At 37.6% G+C, this 18,979-nt stretch overlaps 2 protein-coding genes and 1 pseudogene across 4 annotated transcripts in view; 2 read left to right on the top strand and 1 right to left on the bottom strand.

Moving 5' to 3' along the window:
- LOC100370595 (poly [ADP-ribose] polymerase 1-like) overlaps positions 1–9,937 on the bottom strand; it is a 39,486-nt gene extending 29,549 nt beyond the window's left edge. Inside the window, exons 1-3 of the mRNA XM_006812320.3 lie at positions 9,693–9,937; positions 8,788–8,875; positions 4,668–4,855 (exon numbers count right to left, since the gene is read on the bottom strand). Of these exons, the coding sequence (XP_006812383.1) occupies positions 4,668–4,855; positions 8,788–8,875; positions 9,693–9,815 (399 nt within the window). The 5' untranslated portion in view covers positions 9,816–9,937. The remainder of the gene's footprint in view (positions 1–4,667; positions 4,856–8,787; positions 8,876–9,692) is intronic.
- LOC144361629 (uncharacterized) lies at positions 721–1,889 on the top strand (annotated as a pseudogene).
- Positions 9,938–13,815: 3,878 nt separating the features above from the next.
- Positions 13,816–18,979, top strand: part of LOC100370448 (serine/threonine-protein kinase D3) — a 61,788-nt gene continuing 56,624 nt past the window's right edge. For all 3 annotated transcript variants that reach the window (XM_085492583.1, XM_078013513.1, XM_085492582.1), the window contains exon 1: positions 13,816–14,114. In XM_085492583.1, coding sequence (XP_085348709.1) covers positions 13,971–14,114 — 144 coding nt within the window. In that variant the 5' untranslated portion in view covers positions 13,816–13,970. The remainder of the gene's footprint in view (positions 14,115–18,979) is intronic.

The following is an 18,979-nucleotide window of genomic DNA, read 5'->3' as shown; positions in this document are numbered from 1 at the left end:
TTTAAATAGGGCATTAACTACATATGAATTCCTTGTGGTTACAAAATTATTTATTATGAACCAAATTCTGACATTCTGACAACAGAAGTAGGATAATAAATATAGCACCTTCAATCTTGTGTGCACAAGACAAAGTAATCAACATGCAACCATGCCACACCGAAAAGAGATTGGAAGAAAACATGTACTATGATCACGTTATGGGATCTTGGCACATGCCAAAATTTCTAATTCTTCAGAAGGATTACAGCAGTTGCGTTCGCGTTCGCGTTAGCATTAGCATTCATGTTCACGAGACTCACTTGGGATTTACTCAATCCATGCCGAAAACATGCTCTCATTAGTCGATCTGTTATTTGACCCAAACATCGCAGACAATATGCATAACAGTGTTCTCCCTAGGATGTAAACAGCGCAAGACCGCCACAGTGCTTTTTTCATCCGGTGCATTGTACATGTATTACGTAAATAAAGTATAAATATGTAGCTATTGTTTCAGTCTCTGCATCCGACCGCCACGATGATCAAACGGTCCTGGTAAATGGGTGTTAATCTATGCGTGGCTGACAGAAGCTGGAATACTTCCATGTCTGGCAGTGTCGGTAATTTACAGAAGTAGAAGTGCCCGAAAAAAAGTTTTTATGGGATGCTTTTAAAATACATAAAAATGCAATCACAGCTTCAGACTTTCAGCAACTTTCCTCAGCGAGTAACATCATCATGTCCAACCAAAGCACTGCTCTTGTATCTTCCTGGCTAGTACAAAAACCTGGTCGAGATCCACCACGTGATCATGTTTTCGCATCATTCGACAGCGTGATCGATAGTAAAATATTTTCCCAGAAAAGAAAGGCAACAGATAAACCAGCAAAAGAACAGAAAAGAAGAAAAACTGGGTTTAATCAGGCATGGGATAAGGAGTATCTGGGGTTAAAAGAAACGCCAGATTCGAAAGGTAAGCTGTACATGTGGTAATGTTTTCAAATTGTTAGTGTTCTATATATTTTGTTCATAGTGTACGCGATACGAAAGTAAAAAAATACATCGTCACACTGGTGTGGGTTACGACCATTGCGGCAATGCTAATTTCAGTGCTTAAAAATTCCTAGATTGCGTCGTCGCCGTGGTCGATCGTTATTGTCATCACGATTTTGTTTGAATTTATTTTTCTGTAAAATATTATATTGCAAAACTCATAAACTTTTTTTCTTTCCTTTATCAATTATTCTTGTTTTTGTTTCAGGAATGTTGTGTACACTATGTGGCAAGTTTAGCATGTCACACACCAATGGAAACGCAGTTTGGAGTAAAGTTCCATGTACGGCAATCAGAAAGAATGTCATCCTAAGACATTCCAGGTTGATTATGCATAAAACAGCAGCATGATGTCACAGAAAATATTCTCGTTGATGAAGGTTTTGTTGTGCAAGTAAACTTACAGCGACTTGCACTTGAAGGGGCCATGAAGTGCCTTTACTGGCTGACAAAAAAAGAGATCGCACACACCACCAAGTTTTCGTCATTATTAGACCTAGTGAAAGGAATGGGATGTAGCTTATAACATTTAAATCAGGTATATTTAATTAATTTCCACTTGGCTATAACGTTTCTGATATCATACATTTTTTTTTTCCATTTGAAATAGGACAATATTATATAACCAGTGTATACTTGTATTCCAGGGATAAAATGCTCACTATACTTTTGAGAGATCTATTCAGGAGCGGTTGATATCAATTTCTTCAGTGATCAGTGATAAAATACATACAGATATTCACTCCAGTCGTGTATTCAGTGTGATGATGGACGAGACAACTGATGTAGCCATTCTGAAGCAGCTCACGTGCGAAAAAGTCTTAGCCGCCTATGTCATGATCTAGGTCGCCAGTGATGCTCGCCAATACCTACCTACCGGCATCCTTGTCTTTGTATCATTTATTTTGGTCTAACCCCCACTTGATCTAACTACTAGAAGTCCCTTCAGTGGTAACTGCAGTTATGGTTGGTCAAAGAAATAGGGTAGGTTTTATTATTTATTTTTTATTGTCATGTTGAAGCCAGAGAAATCTCACCTAATTGCTCACTGCAGCACTGGTTTTTTGAATATAGTATCAGTCTCCTGTATTTTAATATGTTCAAAAATAACTTTAATTTGTGTACATGTTACAGGTTGCTACCAAACTGAGAGAAGAATGGTACATACATTCATTGCATTGCCCATAAGTTGGCTCTTGCTTCCAGTCAAACTATGAATGATATAAAATACTTGTAGAGGTTCAGTGCTACGTTACAGCAGCTAGACTATTTCTATCAAAACAGCTCTCTGAGAATGGCTGGTCTCCAGGAAATTCAGGTGAGAAATTATTTATACATGTATGAATGATAACTAAATACATTACAGCAGTTTTGTAACTTCAAGGCTTATCAACTTATTTAAATACTTCACCGTGTGATTGGTATCCTAATCTTTCCTACTTTCTTTCTTGGGGAACCAGACAGACTAAAAGAGGCTAAAGCAGTTCGTTGGCTGTCGCATCAACGTGCTGTGGATGTCATCAGGAAGACATTGCCAGCAATAATTACAAGTTTGGAGAGAGAGGGCAATGAAAGAGATGATGAAACAGCAGCTGGTTTGGCAACATTTGTGAAGAAATACAACTTCATAGCCAGCGTACATATGATGAGTGCTAATTCAGGTATGCCAAATTTAATTATAAATCAAAGTAAGCTTAGAAAGAACTCCTATGGGCTGAGAGAGTATTGAAAACATTAAAAATTAATTCAAAATTACTTGAACCTGAGATATTGATGGAAAAACTGAAAACTAATTATGTAAAAAAGGTAACTGATATGAACAGAACAGAAAAATTATGAATTATTATACTAATTAGAGAATTAATATGAACAAATTTTAATCCAAAATTAATCAGGCCTGTCTTTTGTCCTAGAGCATTTAAGTACCAAATTTTATTCAAATGTCATGATCAGTGTTAATTAATTATGTTAATTAGGTGATTAATAAGCATAAATATTTACCAAAAACTAATTGGGTCTCTGCATAGTTCTAGATTCATTGAAATGTGTTGAGTACTCTATAAAAGTTTCATTAAAATCCAATTCCTGGTTCTTTAGATATCAGTGGAACCAGTCATGGAACAGCTAAAAATCAGCTAATTATCATGCAAATTAGGTAATTAATATGAATGAATTTTTACCAAAACCTAATCAAATCTGCGCATTGGCCCAGAGCAACTATGCACAAAGTTTCATCAAAAACAAATGTATGGTTCTTGAGATATCAATGGAATAGACACACACACACAACTGAAGTTAATACCAGGACAATATATGCAGAATTTGGGTTCTTATATTTCCTCAAAGTTAGGGTAACTTTTCACCAGCAACGGCTTTTAACTTTTCTGTGATTTTTTTTGGTTTGACTGATTTTGTTGATACTCACCACTGCCATGATAGCAGCCCAAATTTGATTTTTGAATATTTTCGCCCCAAATTTATCACCTCCTACCAGTCTTGTAATAGCAGTGATCAAATGATCATGCTTGTTACTTTGGCTACGTTGCGCACACGCAAGAGATCACCGGCGCCTACATTGTTACACTGCATCAACGTAATCCTAACGCAACTTTGAATGAACTGTAAATGCTGCCTTCATTCTAGAAAATACTATCGCGAAACGGTTGAAAATAATAAATGTAATAGCAGAATACGTCCTAGTAATAAAGTAAAGTGACTTCTAAAAGACTGAATGGTTTTTTTTGCGAACTTCGTATACGGGCCCATTTAGTTATATGCCGACGTTAGTTTCATATCCTACCATGGAAACAGCTGAAACGTGTTGCTTGTTTTTTGAGCGGGGCAGATCGCCAACCAGCCTACCGGCTTGTTCAGTTACCACTTCATTTTTCTTCCTGATTCACACTGTCGAAGTCACTTCCTTGTCAAGTCATGCCCCCAGGCCATGCCCAACAAAATTTGTTCCTAATGTTTTTATCGATCTTTCGCACAGCTGACTCGTTGTCTTTTGTAACCAATTTCACCATTATCGCTGCATGAAACTTGTAAACAATGATCCAACGCAGCTAACAATTGAAACAATAAAATGGCACCGTTGGTGAAAAGAAAAATGAAAGTTCTTCACTGATTGGCCCGTCAGAGAAAACCCAGACAATCATGTTAATCGTTACATATCACTTCGAACACTTCGAATTTTACGATTGCACTGATGAAAAGAGTCGCAAACATTCCGCATTCGACCATACACTGAATACAGGCCTCTTGCAGCCGACAACAATGACCCGACAGCGTGTTTACTTCCGATGAATGAACAAGATTTAAAATTTTCTCTTCGGATTTAGAAGTTTCAAAAAATTTATCCCTGGGGCTTAGAAATCCGCGGATCAGCGGAAAATTCTCATCTCTGGAACATGATTTCAGTTCATGCCCAGAATTCAAACAGCAAATGTAGACATGCATCTAGTTTCGGCCTCGACTCTCAATTTGAACCAAGACTGTCGGCACGTGCCAAGATCTGTAACCAGAATGCCACTATACACAATGTTATTGAGAGACGTACATGTACCTGAAATATATGCAATGGCTAGACAAGTGTATAATAATCTTTAGGCGACACAATATCCATATTTTACCTTCATTATTTTCTCGTTACATCCTCTACATACACTTCTATTAGACTTTGCGTAGCCTAGGGAAAACTCATCACCTAAGGACCCTGTGTCATCTCCATCACCCTCACCCTTAGTGGCACCGCTATCCTTTCCTGCTATTTTATCTTTAATCTTTTGCTGATCATCCCACCTCAATGTTTCTAACCCACCTGCAAAAAACAATGTACTTTATTTACTATAATATTAAAAGAACAACTTCAATACACATAAAGCAAAAATTATGTCTTATTTCGACCATAGACTTGTCTGAAGTTTGACTGGCATGTGCTTCTAATAGAGCAAATGCAGCATTTGAAAATATAACGGCAAACAATGATCAGGGTGGCTCCAAGTAGCTATGGTTTAACAATTATAAATATCGAATAAAATAATGGATACATGTATATGATGACTTGATGTTTTAGTCATATATCTTGTCGAACAAAATTATAGCACCGGCTACATGTCCCTCTCTGCAACATTACTTAAGATATTACAGTTATGCATATTACAGAGGTCACATGACCATATATAGTCATCTGATACAGATCCCTTCATTATAGCACTGGTTGTCACTATCTGCAGCAGTGCTTAGTACATTACAGTTATGCATATTAAAGACACATGAAACTAATAACAGGTAATCAATATTATGCATGGATTTCAACCCTGAAGTAATCAGATCTGTGCACCTATGTACCAAGTTTCATTTAAATTTGATGAGTAGTACTCAAGTTATCTGTTGAGCACCTATAAATTGGTTAATTTATTCAAGTAGGTAATTAATAAGCACAAAAATTAATTCTGACTTGAACATGTATACTGCTTATCCCTAAGCATCTATGTACTAAGTGGTTGAGGAGGTATTTGTGGAAAAAAATAAATATTTTGCCAAAAACTAATTTATGTACAAAGTTTCATTGAAATATGGAAAATAGATTCTGAGAAACAAGTGAAAAGGCTTAAAATTGACTAATTTATATGCAAATTTGTCATTAATATGCAAAGGATTTCAACCAAAAACTAATCATGACTGCACATTATCCCAGAGCATTTATTTACAAAGTTTCATTTAAATCTGTTAAAGGGGAACCGATATTATAAATAAGGGTCAAGATGGCCACCGTATTAGTATGCTAATCCGAACCAAGCAGCAAACATTGTGGCGGGAGCTCCGTGAAATATGCCATTTACGATGTTTGGAGATCAAGCTCTGGTTCCAAATACATATCCACGGGGGCATGAATATGTACGCTAGCAATTACACTCGTCTGGTTGGGCTTTTGATGTATAAATGTTGCTATTTTCAGTCGAAACATGCCGCAACCAGTGAAAATCACGAGTTTAAAATGGTGGCTAATGTATGCAAAATTCCTGTCAATCACAGTTTGAGTAAACGAAAATGTAAATCCCCTAGATGTTTATTCAATCTACAAAGCTTGTTGGTTTACAAACAGCATTATCGTTACGTAGTTTGTCTATGTCTAACCACCTCCATGGTCTAACCGTCGGTAACACTGGGACATGACGATGTAAGACAGTAAACAATGTCAATAACATTAGGTTACGGGCTTTCGGATATTCATTGCAATAAATTAAATGTAGAAGTAGAAATCATTCGCGTGGTTTAAATTTCGCGGTGAGTCCAAAAAGCGTGAAAATAAAACCACGCAAAAATTTCCTGTTGGAATGTAAAACACAATACCCAAGTCAAAACAACACTCACTCCTGACCCACAATCTTACGAATTTTACCGTAGTCATTGACGCCTATTCAAGAGTACGATGTTTATTGTGGTTAGCGTGAATGGGTAAAGCTTCGATTCGACAATGAGCTGTTATCATCGTAAAAAAAAACTAACGTCTTCCCATCAAAACCAGAGGTAAAAGATCGAGCTGGAACATCGGCAAATCTCCTCCGTTTTTGTAATTTGAACACGTTGGCATCACTGAGTATTTTGACTGGCTGATTAGCGATTTGACCTACAAGGTGTCGAACATTTGCATGCGACCGGAATCGATGAAACTAAATTGAAATTTACTTGCATTTCAGAACAATTCAACGAGTTTACTTTTTGTACTGTATCAATAATCACGACCAAGTAATAATAATAAATTGTGAAACGTAGCATGGTCGGATTGCGCCACCGTGATTATTTGCTACTAAGCAATGCAGTGTTTTTTTTAGGAACGCCAGAACGATGTTGGTTACTACTATGTGGACATTTTTCTTTTGATCGTACGGCAAAGACTTGTGTTTTCTAAGGATTGAAACTTTTTGCATAACTTTCTAGACAGTCTGGAAAAAGGAAGGGGTACAGTGAATAAGTGTCAGACTGCAATGAGCTGCAAATGGTAGTTGTGTAATACTGGTAGGCATGCAGGAAATAACCGTTCTGTTAGAGGTTCGAAGTTTAGGATATCAACAAGACATTGGCATGGTAAATACGCCATGCTTGAAATGCATGAACAACTAGGTCTTAGTAAGAAAATAAATCAGTTTTGTTTCTGTATTTGACTGTAGGACGAAACGGCACCCAGACAACACGTCATGGGCAGTTGCAATTCATATCTTTTACAATAGATCGTTTTCGTTCATGCGTCGCATATTTGGCCAGACAATTTAATCGAGTATATGTGTGTATTTATATTCTATTTTTGGATTCTTATTTATAATAAACACAACGCTGCAGATTGGTCGTTAAAATTGAGTCTACGGTAAAATTGTTTTGACAGAACGCTCTTCTCCCCCTCACCGCTCATTTAATTTTGACTGTAAGGTCAACCCGACGTTCACCCACGAGATCACAAGAACTCAAATCTCACACAAGATACAAGCTGGTAACACCCGTGTACATTTTGATTTTCCACACGAGTGTCGTAAACAGGTTACAAGATAAGCCTGTGATGTCGCGGCAACTTTTCTTTACTAATGATTTTAATATTTTATCACTTATAATATACAGTAAACTTTTTCATTGTCGCCTCTACCAATTAGTCAATATTATATGGAAATTTGAGGGCAATAGTAAATACACGTTCTGTTTACCGATTTATGGCGGAAATATGAAAACCGAAGTCACCGACTTCGTGTTTTCACACTTGTTATATTAGCAGTCTGGAGGAGTAGTATGTATACAGAATGTGTATAGGAAGTTTCGTTCTCAGGTTTACTGTATACGAGATCAGTACCGTCAATAGACCGACGCAACGGAAACAGGCAAATAAACTTGAGTCGGCGTATTTTCTTCGCGACCGTTTAGCAACACTCTGGCCGTGTGTATCTGGTAGACTGCTGCCTTTTCTTGTTGGCCATCATCAACTTGAATTAGTTCCACGTCATATTTTTCCGACAATGTATAAATTGCCGAGCGCACAATGTTTCAAATCATGGCACATGAAGACTGCTCTGTATTTGTTTGAAATTCAATTGCCATGTTATATTTAAACAAGCAAATTGTAATCCGTTCTTAGGGTGTTTATATCAGTTGTTTTGTGAGGTTAGCGGTACAGAGGGAAAGATAAGCATTCATTTACTCAGTGGACAGAGGCGGAGTTGATTACCCATGAGCACTTGGTGCAATCCAAGGGATTGAGCGGTTCCCCTTTAAATAAGTGAAAGGCTTAAAATTGGCTAACCAATAAACTAATTAGTCATGTAATTAAGATGTACAGGATTTCAAGCAAAATCTAATCAGGTCTGCACAATATTCCAGACTATCTATGTACAAAGTTTCATTGAAATATGATAATTGGTTCTTGAGATATCAGTGGTGGAGACACGTACACAGATGCACTAACCAGAAAGGCCTCCTACTGTGTGTTTCGCACAGGGGAGTCAAAAATAAAATCAAGTTTGCTGGTAGCTTTTTGACCAGCGACTGCCCATGACCTGACCCTGTAATGTTATACTTCTGGGAAAAGTATTGCAATGTCATGCATGTGGTGCCCCATAGCGTAATAATGAGCTTCTTATTACAGTATGTTTACAAGAGCATAGTAGAAATATTATCCCTGGCACTGGTTAGAGAAGAAAGCATAACGGTCAATCTATGCCAAAAGTAGTAACAGTGTACAGTTATAGATAATGTAATTGTACATACCAAATTCTCCATGAGATGTGGCTTTATTTCTTTTCCAAAAACAGCTGTAATGAAACCAGTTTGGCATCTTTCCATCAAAATGAGGAGACTGCAAGAAATATTATACAGATAAAGCATGTATAGCTTCCATAGAATAAAAATTAAAAGCATTACTGCTAGATGATTTATTTTGGAATAATTGAAATGGCAGAATTATGACCATAGTGATTGGTCTAGTGGTTTTCAACCAGTATTTTAATTTTTAATAAGCATTCATATTCATAAAATGCATTTTATACAAAAAACAACTTAAGAGTCTAGCTAGTGTGGACTTTTGACTACCGGTAATCTTAAAAAAAAATTCTTCACATCAACTATTGATTTTGTTATACTGGTCTAATATTTGATCCTCAAATAAATATTTTGTGGGATTAGTACTGTTGATGACACCCCAAGTTCCTGAAAACTCTACATGTAAATCTAAAAGATTAGTAATGTTAGGCTATTTGTACGTCACAAACTTCTGATATCTTGCAAATATGATTCAGATTCAAACACAGTTCTGCCAACAACACAACTTAAAGACTTGCGTGGTTCACCGGGCACTATTCACTTGGTTATTAATTCCACAGTCAGCATAAAGTGAAAGTAAGCATTTAATACTTTTTAAGATCCTTATTATAGCGAGCTTGGAGTCAAGTCCAATCAACAGACAACACATGCTACTCAAGGAACTGGGGGACATATAAACATTCAAAACGAAACCATTTTAAAAGAACCGAATTGATATGCGAATCACGTTCCATTACACCAAAGACGGATGCATGCCTGTTCCATGTGGTTGGGTTATTAAAAGGTCAGCAGCGTCGACATGCTGCCAAACCACACTCCGACTCAACTTACAAAAATATACAAAAATAAGTTACCTGGACCATTTTCGCCAATCTCAGACTTTCTTTGCTGATACTTCCCTTGCAAAATTTACAAGAAGCTCGACTGCTTTTGGCGTATTCTGCCTTGAACGGATAGTCATGGTGTTCGTCAGCCATGATAACGATGTTTACAATACGACAGCCAACAAGTGACAGATTGCTTAGGTCTGCAAAATAGCAAAGGGAATCCCGCCAGCAAGTTCAGACAAGACCTTTTGCACACGTCACGTAGACTCGACCATTCTTCGTGCTTGTATTTTTACATGTGGTGGCCGTATGTTTCTGAGTGGGGCACATTTTATGGTGTATCAGCACCGTTGACTGTAAATGCGTGTAATATTTAGTACATGCTTATAGTTCCACATGTCAGGGAAAATGCTTCAATGCAATGAATTATCCAGAGTGTATTTAAACAATAAAAAAAGGGTTGCTCCCTTCCAAAGAAAAGGTATCTTCCGTCACTTGCGTTACGTCGTGTGACTGGAGCCCTCTGTGGCGATAATGGTCATGTTATCTGTCTTTTCACAGTAACCCAACGCACATGAAAATATTGTTATTATCAATAGTGATTGTGTTACTGTAATTTGTAAACAGACATACTTTTGATTTTTTGAGAGTACCAGTTCCGGTCAACAACAGGCGTGAACGACTTGGGGATTGAAACTTAATTTGTTTCTAATATAGTCACTAATTTGCAAAATACAAAATGTATTGTAATTTAATTTACTGATATTTTCCAATTATGTTCAATGGAATGTACATATACACACTGTGACAGTAACACACCCAGCATTAGTTACGGAATTGAATTGGGTTTAAATTATGCCGCTCTAGTTTATTCATAATTCCGATAAAATTACACATCCAACCCAAAAAGCGCCCACTACGTCATTCGCTTGCGTCATCTCATTAACTGCCGTTGGGGGAGCATACATGAACGTGTTTTTCCATCACGGTTCTGTACGTTATAAAACAGTTACTTTATCGTAGGTGATAAGTATGTCGTGTGACGTCATGGAGCGTTTATTTTTCACCTTGGTATTTTTGTGTGATGATTTGCTGATGATAACAAAATCTGCTGTTAACTATTAATTAAATTTACCGTATGTCCTTGGATAGCGCGGTTATTAATCACTCGGGAGAACACGTCAAGTTCAATACGGATCGAATCACCCCTAGATCCACCTGCCATAGATCCATCGTATCAATATCCGAACACGAAATCGTCTCCGCAGTCCGTAATGATGTAACTGCGTTATTTTGCATTACCGCGTCTTTTGCCGTATTCGTATCCGCATTCGTGCTATGAGTTGTCTCCTTAGATGGATTATCTATGTATTTATTTATTTACTTCCTAGTATGGGTGAAAGTTAGAAAAAATAACTCAACCTCTTTCTGTATCTTAAAACTTGTGGGAAATTACCTGTTTGTTGTTCTGAACAAAGTTTTTGAAGTCTATCGCAATAATTTGAAGTGAACCGGAAGGTGCTCCCACAGTTAAGGTGTGTGGTATACGCCGATGTTTTCACGATCAAGCCGATCTTTTTGACCGCCAATTTTAAGTTTTTCGGCCATTTTAGAAAAAAATATTGGCGAAAAACGCACCCAATCAGTTCAAGATCTATTCAGAAATACTTATTCATTTCTAACGATATATTAAAGTTTAAAATCGCTCGTTATTCAGAATAATCTGCTTATGGTCAGAGAAACCTAGAAGTCATACTTACTATCTAACGTATACAGTCTCACATTGGCATTATTTGATCACAGCAGTGGTGGAATAGATGAAATGAAATACTGTGAACGAAACATAACGCAACACCTAGTATCGCAATATAACTCACTGTTTTGCGAACAAAGTAGCAAAATTGATATCAGTTTACCATAACAAACTGTGACATTTGAACTATCAATATTGCAATTTTGTTTGAAAAGTTGGCTATATTGTTATAGTGCTGATTGCGTTGTTTTATAGTACTTTGTTGACGGATTGAACACTATTGACGCTTAGTCGCGGATGGTTCACTCAGTGTAAAGGATTATTGATACCCAACTGTATTTACACCGTGCCCCCACCCATTTGATTTCTAGTACGCGCTGTATCGAAACGTGATCTTTACAATCTTTCAGATTGAGAAAATAAACAATTCCTGAAATATATGCTTTGAAAGACCCCAATCTGACCAGAATAAGATGCCAGTTTGGGCTTTCTTTTTTTTATTGTTTTTTTTTTTCTAAATATGTAGTGTATTTATTTATTTTTTTAAAAATATGTTTATATTAATATATTATTATATATTTGTTGGCAGGCTTTTAAAAGTTGTGGTTATCGCCAAAGCCCACATGAGGCATAGCAATAATCAAAATAATACAAAAGAAGATGGACGTAATAATATTATAAAATATATATATATATATATATATATATATATATATATATATATATATATATATATATATATATATATATATATATATATATATATATATATATATATGGAATTTGTATTCGTATATATTTTACAATATGAAACCATGATGCTATCAAACGTGGAGTGTTTATTCTTTGTACTATACACGGCAAGCCCGAAACTGGAACTGTTTGTAGAATATATACTATGGAGTTGTATGATCTGGGTTTGCGTATCACAGTTTCAGTTGTGTGGCTCATTGTGATGGAAGTGTTAACACTTCAATAACACATAGATTGATTTATAGATTTGAGAGACATATTCACCAGGTGCGCACCCCCGGGGAGGCAGTTGATACATAGCTGGGTAGGGAGGTGCCTCTGAGTTCTCAAAAGTGTGACCATTTTTATATCTGGGTAGTGGCAAAATCTATACTCATATTTATACCATTATAGGTACCATTTCTGTCATCACTGTTTATTCCAAATAAAACAGTTGCCTATGGATCTGAGGCCGGGATCTGAGCTAGATCATTCGTTCAAATAGGACCCATAAGTATACCAAATCGGAAAAATATTACCGATATTTATACCTGTCTAGACCATTTCAGGGGCACGTCCCCATTAGGCAAGTTCTATGTGCCCCCCCCCCCCCGGGTGTGCACCATGTCCATCCAAGTGGCACCGTCCCTCTATCACAGGGACTGTGCAAGTTGTAACTGTTCCTCAAAATGTTAGTAATAGTGGAAATCTCAGACAATTAACAACTGCGGCCACTGACGAGGCGGATCACCGCTTACCCTGGAAATACAGAAGCACAGGTGGAATTCTCGTAGATACCAGCAGGGAGCTGATATGAGATATTTTATAAAATTAAGTATTCGAGTGATTTTATAAAAATAAACATTTTTTTAAATGATGTATAGCACAACTAAAGATGCCATTAAACCAGGATCTCCAACATGTAAAACAGCAACAACAACAACAACAACAACAACAAAGAAACAAAGGATGGACACGGTCACCCAGTACCAGAAAAAAAACTCGACAGTGTTTTCCGGTAGTGATCATACTTGTTCGTACTCGTATTGGAGTACCGGTAAGACATAGCATCGATTCGAAACAACTATTCTAACTTAACATCATTAGTGTTCTTCAAAATAAATTAAAATGACTTAAAGCTACTATGTATTCAACGAATTTGGGGAAGGCTTTGGTACGATTGTTTACGTACAGTAGTTATACACCAGACTTTCAGTGATTATGTCACTCTATGGTCGGAGAGGGCGCTAGATAATTGCTTTACGCAAAATACGGCAATCATCTGTTGTGGGATACCTGATATGACATAATTTTTCATGTCCATGAAATATTACCTTCACCAGCTCCAAATAACTCGAATTTTATGCTGGTTTTAGGCACCTCGGTTGCAATAAACACCGGAGAAAGCAGCTTTCCGCCAATGAATTCTGGTTGAGAGCATTACATTGATATTTTAAAGATTTGTTGCCGCCATAACGCAGAGAAAATAACATATATTCATACTAAAAATATTTTTGAGGTTAACGCATTAACAGCGAGAAACCCACATAAAAAGAAACTCGTGAGAATCGAAACAAGGACGGTAAAGGGGGACAGTAAAGGCCCTATTGACAGAAGTGAATATGCTAATGAGGAGGATGTGTTATTTCGAGGTCATGTGACCCCATTCGCCATGATATAGTGAGTCGTCCACATCGCCGATGAAAACATTTTGTGTAATGCCGTGACATGGGGTCGTTTGTGAACTTGTATCCTTGATATACCCCCACAGGAGTGTCAAACATCTTATCTTTGATATTATATGAATACATTGCTGCACCATGAGTGAGGAAAGCTGGGGGCATCGCGGCGGTCTGTCCTTCTTGGTCCAGATCGGGTTTTCTCGAGAACAGGTCCATGTTGCATCGGGACCGTTGACAATTCCATTATTACGGGAGATAGCTGCCTCTGTCATCGCTAAAAAGGTGATATTTGTTTTTCTTGTTTATATAATTTCAATATTCAGTCGTCATCCTATAATTTATGATGGCGGTGTTCATGGTTAACTGTTTTTTTTTTCTGGCTGATATGTGGAAAACTTGAAAAACCTAGCTTGTCATCACCGGTCAGGAAATGAACTGACTGATAAAATGGACAGGTCTGTCGATTTCAGGTGATCATCCTTCATTTCATGTTTATTCAGTCGCCAATTCGTCAACCCAGATGTGTACATCTTACGTTTGCCGCTACTGTGTTTGGAATCGTCTGAACTCGCACCATTGTAAATATGTAGGGTTAGTGAAACAACGCGAGTCTGCATATACAGCGTCGTCTGAGGCGAGATTGAGGGGCCCCTTCCGCATGTTGTTCTCAGTGGATTGATATGGCGACCAATTGTGCCCAGGACAAATGTAAATAAACAATAGCCGTTCGCCATTGTTTCTTCTAGGGTGGGTTGGTATGGGAGGTGTCTGGGGTTGATAGTTTTACCTTTTTCAACCCTGCTACCTGCATTTTAAATGAGGAACGAGTTTGCATGCAATAACTACATGTACTGATGAAATGGTGTCCCCCAAGTTTCTGCTTTATTACTAGCTCCATGATTATATCATGCCATGCATGATAACTATTATGTACATGGCATTCAAATACCGTTTGTGACATCAATTTGATTAAATGTCCCTTGCCCTTGTATTTGCCCTTGCCCTTGCCCTTGGGGAGACATTTACTCTATACAATAGCATACCCTTAGCACATGAAAGCTTGACATACATACACAGGATGCGCCACCTTGGCACATGATATTCATAATTGCTACTACTGCCTCTATAACCCCAATGTGGCTAAAGGCTTGCCATCATTATGGCCCAGAGTGTGCTTGCTAACACAACAATCTATCTATGTTATCTGTTCTGTGTTTCCCATTCTCTTCATGCCTATTAAGGCTATTTGCTTCCAGAACGATCAGTTAAATAACAATCTACTGCTGCTTGATTTATTTTTGATATGACTGATAGATCAGAGGGAGAAAACGCTAACAAATCATCAATGAACTATTGAAACTTTATCAGAAACACAAATAATGCTATAAAGAAATTATTTTAGTAAATTGACTGTACCAGTGTTTCAACTTGAATTGTGTTATAAATAGATATTCACCATTTTGTCAATGATGACTATAGTTTGCACCCCCTCTCTCCAGTGACAAAACATATAACAACATTAACAAGCCTTCATGACTTCACCAGCCACAAACAAACCCGTCCAAATTTACTGGTATCAAATGTGCATAAAGGTAGACTGTACACATAAAGTAAATTTGGAAGGGTTGTGTATTTTTATAATATTTTATAATTGTATAATATTGACTACTGTGGAGGTCTGTGTTCAATAGATCTGACTGTATATGTCAATTGGGCAAAACAAAAAATGCTGTGACCCCTGATTTCTTTCGTTTTTATACTTATTATGTTTATAAAATGAGAATTTTATTTTAGCAAGCTATAAATTCTGAAACTATAGTAAGATGTTTTTCAAAATCACTATCTCAGTATATGAATTAGCACAACTAGTTGCATCCCGGCAAAAGCCGGCATGTCATATCGATTTAGAGGCCTTACTGTGCATATGTGCACCTCCACTAGAACCACACATATACACCTCGAGTATAACCACATATGTACACCTCCATTTAGCCCTGAGTACAGTCCTGTAGGTTGGCCTCCTTTCGTTGATCATTCGGCCCCCACAGTCCTGAGAAGTCGCATAGACCGGGGATTCGACACCCGCCTACAAATTTATGGCGGAGAACCGTTCTGCAGTTTTCATGATTGTAACCAGCTAAAACATCTATCGACTAATCTAGCGATTACAAATACCTTTTTTGTGGCCGAAAAATGAACCTACAGCACTGGAACGTTGGCGAAAGCAAGTTTTACGCAACGAAACAACGTTTTGTTTATGAATGCGTCAAGAACAAGATGGCGGCGTATATTTTCGGTTGACGTTGGAAAATGTCGATTCTATCGACCCTAGTGGGAAATCTTATGTAATTTCGCTTCCAGTTAAGGTATTTAGAATAGTTAGACGTATCGACCTGCTTATTTTTTAACTGCAAAGCTGAATGCCTCTTAAATCGCCCGATACACTCTTTCACAATAGTGTCGAATCCCCGGTCTATGCGACTTCTCCATTAGAACCACATAAATACACTTCCACTAGAACCACATATGTACACCTCCATTAGAACCACATAAATACACCTCTACTAAAACCACATATATACACCTCCACTAGAACCACATATGTACACCTCCATTAGAACCACACATGTACACCTCCATTAGAACCACATATGTACACCTCCATTAGAACCACATATGTACACCTCCACTAGAACCACATATGTACACCTCCACTAGAACCACATATGTGCACCTCCATTAGAACCACATATATACCTACACCCCCACTAGAACCACGTATGTACACCTCCACTAGAACCACATATGTACACCTCCATTAGAACCACTTATGTACACCTCCATTAGAACCACATATGTACACCTCCATTAGAACAACATATATACACCTCCACTAGAACCACATATGTACACCTCCATTAGGACCACATATATACCTACACCCCCACTAGAACCACGTATGTACACCTCCACTAGAACCACATATGTACACCTCCATTAGAACCACTTATGTACACCTCCATTAGAGCCACATATGTACACCTCCACTAGAACCACACATGTACACCTCCATTAGAACCACATATGTACACCTCCATTAGAACCACATATGTACACCTCCATTAGAACCACATATGTACACCTCCACTAGAACCACATATGTACACCTCCATTAGAACAACATATATACACCTCCACTAGAACCACATATGTACACCTCCATTAGGACCACATATATACCTACACCCCCACTAGAACCACGTATGTACACCTCCACTAGAACCACATATGTACACCTCCATTAGAACCACTTATGTACACCTCCATTAGAGCCACATATGTACACCTCCACTAGAACCACATATGTACACCTCCATTGAATGAACTTTATTGTTCCCGTGTAAAAAAAGAGTAGGTTACATAGGGTGTTTGCAACAATAAAGAGTTTTTGTTAACAAGACAATATTTTGAAAATAACTTGAATGAATGTACTTAAAATTCACAAATAAATAAATATGTATAAAAATAAATACACAAATAAATTATTAAAGAAATCTAATCTCTAATTTTGGTCGCAGCTAAAATAAAGTTCAATATCTCTTGTTGAACTAATTTATCTTGATGTGAAAGTAAATATGTGAAACAAGAAATGTTATTGTCAGCCAGGACTTTAATTTTATGTAACAGTTGAGATCTCTGCTGTTCATATTTTTGACAATCTAAAAGGAAATGGATCTCATCTTCAAAGAAGAACCACATATGTACACATATTAGAACCACATATGTACTCCATTAGAACCACATATGTACACCTCCATTAGAACCACATATGTACACCTCCACTAGAAACACATATATACACCTCCACTAGAACCACATATGTACACCTCCATTAGAACCACATATATACACCTCCATTAGAACCACATATGTACACCTCCATTAGAACCACATATGTACACCTCCATTAGAACCACATATGTACACCTCCATTAGAACCACATATGTACACCTCCACTAGAACCACATATGTACACCCCCACTAGAACCACATATATACAATTCATTAGCACCACATATGTACACCTCCATTAGGACCACATATATACACCCCCACTAGAACCACATATGTACACCTCCACTAGAACCACATATGTACACCTCCATTAGAACCACATGAATACACTTCCACTAGAACCACATACGTACACCTCCATTAGCACCACATATGTACACCTCCATTAGGACCACATATATACACCCCCACTAAAACCACATATGTATACCTCCACTAGGACCATATGTACACCTCCACTAGAACCACATATGTACACCTCCATTAGAACCACATATGTGCACCTCCATTAGAACCACTTGAATACACCTCTACTAAAACCACATATGTACACCTCCATTAGAACCACATATGTACACTTCCATTAGAACCACATATGTACACCTCCATTAGAACCACATATGTACTCCTCCATGAGAACCACATATGTACACCTTCATTAGAACCACATATGTACACCTCCACTAGAACCACATACATGTATGTACACCTCCATTAGAACCACGTATGTACACCTCCACTAGAACAACATATGTACACTTCCACTAAAACCACATATGTACATCTCCATTAGAACCACATATGTACACCTCCATTAGAACCACATATGTACACCTCCATTAGGACCACATATATACACTCCCACTAGAACCACACATGTACACCTCCACTAGAACCACATATGTACACCTCCATTAGAACCACTTATGTACACCTCCATTAGAACCACATAAATACACTTCCACAAGAACCACATATGTACACCTCCACTAGAACCACATATATACACCTCTACTAAAACCACATATATACACCTGCACTAGAACCACATGTGTACACCTCCACTAGAACCACATGTGTACACCTCCATTAGAACCACATAAGTACACCTCCATTAGAACCACATATGTACACCTCCATTAGAACCATATAAATACACTTCCACTAGAACCACATATGTACACTTCCATTAGAACCATATAAATACACTTTCACTAGAACCACATATGTACACCTCCATTAGAACCACACATGTACACCTCCATTAGAACCACACATGTACACCTCCATT

This window comes from Saccoglossus kowalevskii, chromosome 2 (genome assembly GCF_978046115.1).
Source record: "Saccoglossus kowalevskii chromosome 2, keSacKowa6.1, whole genome shotgun sequence".
NCBI lineage: Eukaryota > Metazoa > Hemichordata > Enteropneusta > Harrimaniidae > Saccoglossus > Saccoglossus kowalevskii.
This window is presented reverse-complemented; position numbering and strand designations above follow the sequence as displayed.